The sequence below is a fragment of the Sinocyclocheilus grahami genome, unplaced genomic scaffold, assembly GCF_001515645.1.
Source record: "Sinocyclocheilus grahami isolate Dianchi unplaced genomic scaffold, SAMN03320097.WGS_v1.1 scaffold672.1, whole genome shotgun sequence".
Lineage (NCBI taxonomy): Eukaryota > Metazoa > Chordata > Actinopteri > Cypriniformes > Cyprinidae > Sinocyclocheilus > Sinocyclocheilus grahami.
In genome coordinates, this window is record NW_015505851.1 from 933,830 (window position 1) to 942,363 (window position 8,534).

Sequence of the window (8,534 nt, forward strand, 5' to 3'; positions counted from 1 at the left end):
TACTAAAGGGGCGTTCCCTCGCGTCCGTCATTCAACGCCTGTTGCGTGACGCCCACTTCTGCTTTTAAGCCAATCAATCGCGAGTTTTAAAGGAACGTCGTAATATTTATGAACCGGAAGACGTTCAGTTTTGAGTAGATTACCCAAGATGCTCGGCGTGCTTGTAGCAGGGGGGAATGTGTGACAATGGCAACAAATACTACAGAAAATAACCCACCTTTCGACTGTCCATCATGGTAAAAAAACACTCCAGCGCTTGCTGGATTTAGTGCGTCAATAAGGCTTTATTGTATCCAGCATAAAAACAGCAACCAGTCTTACAGCGAGCTGTTAGCTCTCGTGCTCTTTAGCAGTAACTGCGTTAATAATTAATATTAATGCGGTTTCGTTTGTGTTGTCATCGTATAAACAGCCGTCTCCCGGAAGGCGAAGTTACAAGTCCTTATATGGCGAAGGCTAAGCTCATTAATATTAATTGCGCAACTATTGCTATTGGTTAGTCTTACTAAAGGGGCGTTCCCTCGCGTCCGTCATTCAACGCCTGTTGCGTGACGCCCACTTCTGCTTTTAAGCCAATCAATCGCGAGTTTTAAAGGAACGTCGTAATATTTATGAACCGGAAGACGTTCAGTTTTGAGTAGATTACCCAAGATGCTCGGCGTGCTTGTAGCAGGGGGGAATGTGTGACAATGGCAACAAATACTACAGAAAATAACCCACCTTTCGACTGTCCATCATGGTAAAAAAACACTCCAGCGCTTGCTGGATTTAGTGCGTCAATAAGGCTTTATTGTATCCAGCATAAAAACAGCAACCAGTCTTACAGCGAGCTGTTAGCTCTCGTGCTCTTTAGCAGAGCTAGCGCCACACTGAAACTCGAGCTAGTTTTACAAACTGCTTTCTTTTGTGTACAAGTGTATATTGTGTTAATGTAATCGGAGTAGATGTTTACAGAGGACACCTCGGCTGCTGTGTGCTTTGTTTCTGACCATGTGTTTAGTAAGTAGATGAGTTGATGCATGTGTTGGTTCTGTCTCAGGGCAGGGAAGCCTCCAGCAGGACTGCATCTGGACGTGGTGAAAGGAGACAAGCTTGTTGAGGTATTGCATTGAGTTTTAAGAACATCTGCTAATCATGTTTCCCTCTGGTGTTGTTTTCCAGAGTTTTTAAGGAGTCTTACAGCAGCTCTTTTCTATGCAAAGTCAGGAACCACAACTCTTAAGATTAAAAAGACAAATGAGTATGGGTTTATATATTTATTTAGTGGGTCGGTCATTCCTGTGATTGACCACTTGTCCAAACAGTGACCGGGATGCAGCAGATACTGCCCTGTGTGCCTGCGGCTCAGCTGAGTTTTCTCACACTGATGCAGGCGTGATGATCCAAAGCGTGCTACAGAAACACAAGACCCTGAGGCTTGAGCTCTGAGAGGGGAGTCGCTCCCTCAGCTGTTATAACTCTAGGGCACATTAAAGGGGTCATATGATGCTATTTTAAAGATCATTATTTTGTGTATTTGGTGTAACAGAATATGTTGACATGCTTTAATGTTCAAAAAACACATTATTTTTCAAATACTGTACATTATTGTAGGTCCTCTATGCCCCGCCTCTCTCAAACGCTTCGTTTTCTACAAAGTCCCTCCTTTGACAAGCGCAGTCTGCTCTGATTGGCCAGCTGGCCCAGTGCATTGTGATTGGCCGAACACCGCAAGCACACATTTGCTTTCGCTCTGAATCACACAGCGTCTCCCTGACATGCTGCATCAACACGACTGCTGTTCCTGAAACCACGCCTTCTTTCTTTGCGTGCACATTTGGGCGGCGTTATGCAAATCTTCCCACATAGTGATGTAGACATGTGGGAGCATGTTAGAACGAGCCATTTTAGGTAGGCGTGGTTGAATCTTAACTTTGATTAAGAATATCTCTTTGGATTTGAGAGTTTAGTCTTTGCAACTTTACAGATCTTCTTTATGCACCAAGAGCTTGTAACACTCCAAAGAGAAAGGAAAACTTGAAATTGCATCATATGACCCCTTTAAGAAAGTATTTTTACATGCATGGGCTGTATCACAAAAATACTGTTGCCATGCTAGGAGTCATTTTATATTATGGTAACTTAGCTTGTGGTATATATAGAGTGCCATCCAAAGTGGCACCTGAGAACATTTAATGCCAGACACTACAGCTGAACAGTAAAATGTTTAATCGCTAATAGATATCACTAATTTTCCCAGTGGATTAATCACAGGAGGACATTTAAGACGATACATTTTGTATTAGTAGTTTTCGGAGACCTTTAAATACACGAGGCATTACTTAATTAAAAAAGAATTCATTTGCATGCATTTCCAGCACAGACATTTGAGCATCGGATCAAGCTAGGTTCAGAATTTTTTCGTTTTATTTCACGTTTCATTTTGTTGCAGTTTTGAAAGAGAAATCCAAATTTCACTTTGTATAACTTTTACATGTGTATTTTGGATGTTTTCTTTCCACTAGTCTGGAAAATATTGTTATAAAACCCAAAAAGCCCCAAAATTCTCTGGTACAGTAAAAAAAAACTCGTCAGCTCACCAGAGAAATGAAGTCTAGAGAAGAGCATTTAGCGAAATATTAGATTATATACTCATTATATTTTATTTTACCTGTTAGTGATGTCTCGATTATTTAATGTAGGCTATATAAATTTTTTTTTTAAATATCTTTAATGAAACATATGTCAGTCACTGTGTAAATTTAAAAACTGTATTGAGTGCAATTTATGTCTTTGCGTACAATTTAAAAAAAAATTGAGTGTTGATTATTATAGTTAAAAATAAATAGTAATCAAATTTAAGTTTGAGCTCTGTTGTTAATTGTAACCTTTATAGTAGCTAATGTAAAAGGGCTCTCTATAGTTAAGAGCAGAGGTCGATTTAAAAAAAAATTATTTTATGAGGTAGATTGTAAAGAATTTATTCTAATTGAACTTATTTAAAGAGAGCGCAATTTGTTCAGTAAAAGTTTAATTTAAAAAAAAATTGTATTTTTAACTCCTACTGTACCGAAACCATACCGAACCGCGACGTCAAAACCGAGGTACGTACCGAACCGTCATGTTTGTGTACCGTTACACTCCTAGTTTGCCGGCGCAATCAACAATTACAGGATAATCTTGATTAGCTTGTTTTCATAATTGTTCAAAATCAAATTTGAATTTGATTGCCTTCTTGTTGATTATTAGACTTCCCATATTACCCCATGTATCCATGTCGCTTGTTTTAGGGTCTTTTAGAGAGATTTACACGGGCACAATTGGTCTGCAAAATTAATTTCAGGTCCATTGCAATGAATGAGCAGATCTCTCAAATGTTTTATTTTTTTGGGGCAGAATCTGACTGAGTTCAACACGGCTCATAACAAGCGCATCTCCACCCTCACCATAGAGGAGGGCAACCTGGATATTCAGAGACCCAAGAGGAAGAGGAGGAACTCCAGAGTGACCTTCGGTGAAGAGGATGAGATCATTAACCCAGGTAGAGTGATTAGCCTTAACTTATCTGACCTTTAACTGCACCTCAATCAACCACTGGGTCATCCACAACGGATCATAAGCAATCGTTTGGCGTAAATGCAAGTTATTTGTTAATCGTGAACTACTCTGAAACCACAAGCTTGTGGAACATGCAACAATGCCATGCTTTGACTTTGAACATGCAGTGATCACATTTAATTCAATCAATTACTTTTGAAATGTAACAATTACACTTAAGATGTTCTGCAGTTGCTGCTTTTTTGTCCCATAATTTAAGATTGGCTGTCAATGTTTTTATCATTCACCAGCAGGAAAAAATTGTTCGGAAAGTGATTCTAACGATATCGTTTCTCTTTGCCTTTATCGTTATAGCTGTGGTGTGGACTCTGCTATTCTTTAATATTGAGAGATTTTTAGAACTATATCTTTATAGTTATCGTGCTTGGTGTGAACTGGCCTTTAGATGTTATTTTTTTCAGATTTAATATTAGTTCAGTTTTTATTTATTTCCAGATAAACAAACTTATTTAGTTGCCAAAGCTTTAGTTGTTTGTTTTATATTTTATTTCAGCTTTATTTCTGTGTATTAATGACATCACCCCCCCCCCCCCAAATCATTCAAAGCTATCATATGACCTAAGACTTGGCCTTTTGCATCCCTCACTACTTTTGTGACTTGAGGCTTTTAACAATGTTTGTGTCGTTAACTTTTTTTTTTTAGAGGACATCGACCCCTCTGTTGGACGTTTCAGAAACATGGTCACAACAGCTGTGGTTCCTATTAAGGTAATTTCTCAAGTCATTCAGTCATTTATGCAAAAAGGAGAGCTTGATTTACATGTTTACATGCTCCTGTTTGTTTACCCAACAGAAGAAGAAAATGGGCGGAGGCAATGCGCTGGGAATCGAGGAAACCATGACTCGACACATCCACATGTTCCCTTTGCATGGTGGACTCTACAGAGACCTTCCCCCGGCCAGTCACGAAACTCAATCCACAGGAGCGCCCGGCGGAGCCACAATCCTGGGAGGACTGCCGTTACCCCTGCCCAACCCGGCCCCGGATGTAGACCTGGCCCAGGAGGCCCCGCCGCCTCCGCTCGTGCTCAACCCCACGCCGCTACCCGGCCCCTACATCTCCGACCCTCTCAGCGAACCCCGCAAGAAGAAGTACGCTAAAGAGGCATGGCCTGGCAAGAAGCCCACGCCGTCTCTGCTCATCTAGCTGCGTGTAACTAATACAAGACTCTTCTATACTCATGAACTCTATCTTGAAGAATCTGGCAAACAGACTTTGATTTCAACTGCGCTACAGGAATCTGATTTAATGCAAGAAATCTGTAATTTTTAAAAGAAAATCTTTCCTCCTAAAATGAGCATTGGCTCACTCTCATGTCATTCCAGATGCATAGTACTTTCTAAATTCATTGAAATGCAAAAGGAAGAATGTCCTCATTTACACCGTTCTGTGAAAAAAAAAAAAAAAAGCAGTGCATTGACTTATTTCGCTCCGTTCCTCACACAGAATAATCTGGTCTTTTTCATTTTTTCTGTCAAAAGAGCTGCTTGGACGTTGTGCGTTAGATCTTTTGTGTTTCATAGGAACGTTGCAATGACATGAGGGTGAGTAAATGATGTAATTTTAATGCATTTTGATTGATCTATTTCTTTAAAATGCCTGCTTGAAAGTGCGAGCCGAATGGAAAGCAAACACAAGTACATAACCTGATCCAAACAGCAAAATGTCATGTTTAGCTTAAGATGGCAGGGGGGTTAACTTTTATAGAGTACTCTCTTTGTTTGTTTTTTTTTTACTCTCTTTACTCTTTATGTAAAATGTTCTGAAAATGTACCATTAGACGGCAAGAAGTTGTTTCAAACTAGCTGTTTGGCCATCGCACTTCAACATGAGCATCATTAATGCAGATGATCGATCTGGCAGATCTTCCACAAACCCTGTATTTGGTTTCAAAACTGACGAAGTTCTGCAATATTGTAACACTTTACCTTGTGAAGATCTTTTTCCTCTGCTGTTCCACACTGTATTAGTTTCTTACACTTGTTCCACTTAATATACAAACCGAGGGCAGCAGCGTTTCAAATTAACTGTTAGTTGATGGTTCATCAGGGCTCAATGTATACGGTCTTCACTGTTAAAGAGAGAAAGAAAAAAAAGTTTTATACTCATGTTCTGTTTGGTGCATTTGATGTTTGTACATATCATTCACAATAAAAGCCAGTGTATTTTTATATATTTAAATTGATGCCAGAAGTCTTTACCTTCGAATAGAGGGTGGCTGCTCATCCTATTTTATATTCATGACCGAGATGTTAATTTTCTCCACAACTGGTTTGATTACCAATCAAGATGTCCGCAGCCATGTGACTTATGGTTCAAGACCATAATGCTGATTATCAGAAGTTGTCCATTCTGGCCTTTCATTGCTACAGCATGCCTTTACTTTACAAAAGCACCTTCCTGACAAGGAACAGACACTATTATTTTTACATATACAGCTGCAAGCAGCAATTATGGGCCTAGTACAATACACATACACCAGAAAGAGTAGTTTGCAATACCAGCGATGAATTTAGGTAGTTACCTTTGACAGTTAAACTGACAGTAAGTTCGGTGTCAATATACAAAACCTTTGCTGTTTCACTTCCTGTTCTTCATCCGCATACTTTATTTCTGGATACTGATGTCAAACCACAAACCTGCATGTGGTGGCTTTTATGAGGCTTTGGTTTGTCTATGAAGGGAGACCCTTTCAATTAGACATGTTTCGCCAAATAAATTATAATAGAAATAAAATACTTCTTTTTTTTTTCTTCTTTCCTTCTGTGTTAAATTCTGCATTCGTGTGTATTAAAATACACAACAAATTGATTCCTTAAGGACAAAAAAAAAACATTTCACTCGTTCATTGACGTTTACATGATATCCATGACTTCTCTGATTGGTGCATCTCTCTTAAGGATTGTGGGAAGTGTGGTTTTTCACCAGAAATGTAAAAATACAGAATCAAATAAGTTAAAATCACTGACTTCTACGTGGCCATATACCATCTCTTAACCTCAGGTCATCCAGTACTGAAGGTTTATTGAAAGATTATATTTCTCTGAGGGCAGAATAAATGGAATTTTTACATCCGGATACTTTCTGCTGTGCTTTCCTGAGTGGAAATGATTTGTATTTTTTCGTTTCACACTGCAGAGCATGCTGCCCACTTCTGCTTCTTACTTCTGTCCTGCGCTAATGAGACATGATTATGAGAAAGCCAAATTAATCTATTTTAATCAGGCTTTAAATCCTTGTAACATGCTACTCCAGATGTGTTTTTTATATGAATCATATATATATGATTCATGCCCAAGGGTGACGCTAATTTACAAAGAATACATGATGAGGGTGAGATTAAAATACATCACACATACCAATGGATGAATCGCATGACAAAATCTGTCATGAATTAGACACAGTCACATTATCCCCAAAATAAAATACTAAAATACACAACAAATTAGTTTAATGAGAGTGTTCAAAGGGAAACATTTAAGAAAAAATCAAATAAAAAGCAAAAAGACAGAAGTAGATGCCCACTGAACAGTTTATGATGTGTATTTTGAACTGTAGGTCAATGACTGTAAATGATGTTTCCGATCTTAATGTTTGCAAGATTGTTGACGTATAGTATAGGGTGAATTCAGGTAAACTGGGACACTTTTTGTCATTGAGATGACTGAGAAAAATGTCACAAACTAATTCACCCCAATATATCTCATTATGAAGCAAATTGTACTTGTTATACTAGTTTTTAAGTTTGTCTGATTTATGGCATGTAATAAATGTATTTCTTGGTTATTACTTTACGTGCTGGAAATATTTGAAGAGAGTGTAAAAAGTGTGTTTAGGAGTCCAAAAGATCCATAAACGTGCCTCAGTGATTAAAAAAAAACACAGATCAAAATGCAGTTTGGGTTACACATAAACTGCATCACAAGTAAATTACAGCATAGTCTCCACATACTGATGTAACTGTGTTTCCCCTGCACTAATGGCTATAAATGTTAAATGGAAAGTCTTCTGTCATTATTTACTCACCCTCACGTCGAAAACCCTCATTTCGAAATCTGTGGCTTCTTTTCTTCTGTGGAAGACAAAAGGAGACATTTGAAGTGTTTATGTTGATACAATGAAAGTCAGTGGAGTGCACACTTAAACTGCATGTATGATATTCGTTGCTTATTTAATCATTTATTGCAATTCTTCAAAAATCGCACTCAATATGATATAAAAAACCTAGTGCATCTTGGTTCCTCTATTCACAGTGCTATTTTAGTCTGTTTTAAAGCACGGATTCTCTGCTATTTCGAGGGGTGTCATAAATATGACAAAGAAGGCTGATATACTGTATAGTGTACTAGACTATCACAACACAAAATCTGAAGAATTTTAACTTTTAAATGTTTACTGTGATTATACAGATGAACAGGTCAAGTCTATTGTATCATCAGCTCAATTCAAATCAGTTATAAATTGACATTGGTGCATTAAATATAACGCAGTGAGCTGATAAACAGTTTGATGCATTATAAAAATGTGAAGTTTTGCCATTTTATTTTTATGGACTCACAGGTAAATGACTCAAAAAAGACTAAAGTTAAACCATTGCATCCTATGCATTTTGCTATAATATATATTGTTCTGAGTAAATTATTATTATTTTTTTAGTTTTAAAATTGACTGGCGGTTTACGTTTTATGTTCATATCTCCACCTACTGGACTTTATTACGAAGACTGATCAGTGAGCCTAAATCTTTTCTGACATTGAAGGCTGATAGACAGTATGTTAAGACCAAGTCCACCTGCACCACCCAATAATCTGTATTTATGTAATAATCTTTAATCTGTATTTCTGACACTGCAGTCTGGTAAACTATATATATATATATATATATATATATATATATATATATATATATATATATTACTGTGTGTTTTGTATGTCTA

At 37.6% G+C, this 8,534-nt stretch overlaps 1 protein-coding gene across 1 annotated transcript; it reads left to right on the top strand.

The window, feature by feature from the left end:
- Nucleotides 1-3,321: 3,321 nt before the first annotated feature.
- Nucleotides 3,322-5,773, top strand: ppp1r8b (protein phosphatase 1, regulatory subunit 8b). The gene is made up of 3 exons (XM_016242784.1): nt 3,322-3,520; nt 4,241-4,305; nt 4,391-5,773. Exons 1-3 carry the CDS (start codon nt 3,337-3,339, stop codon nt 4,742-4,744), a joined length of 603 nt encoding a protein of 200 aa, XP_016098270.1. The 5' UTR covers nt 3,322-3,336; the 3' UTR covers nt 4,745-5,773.
- Nucleotides 5,774-8,534: the final 2,761 nt, after the last annotated feature.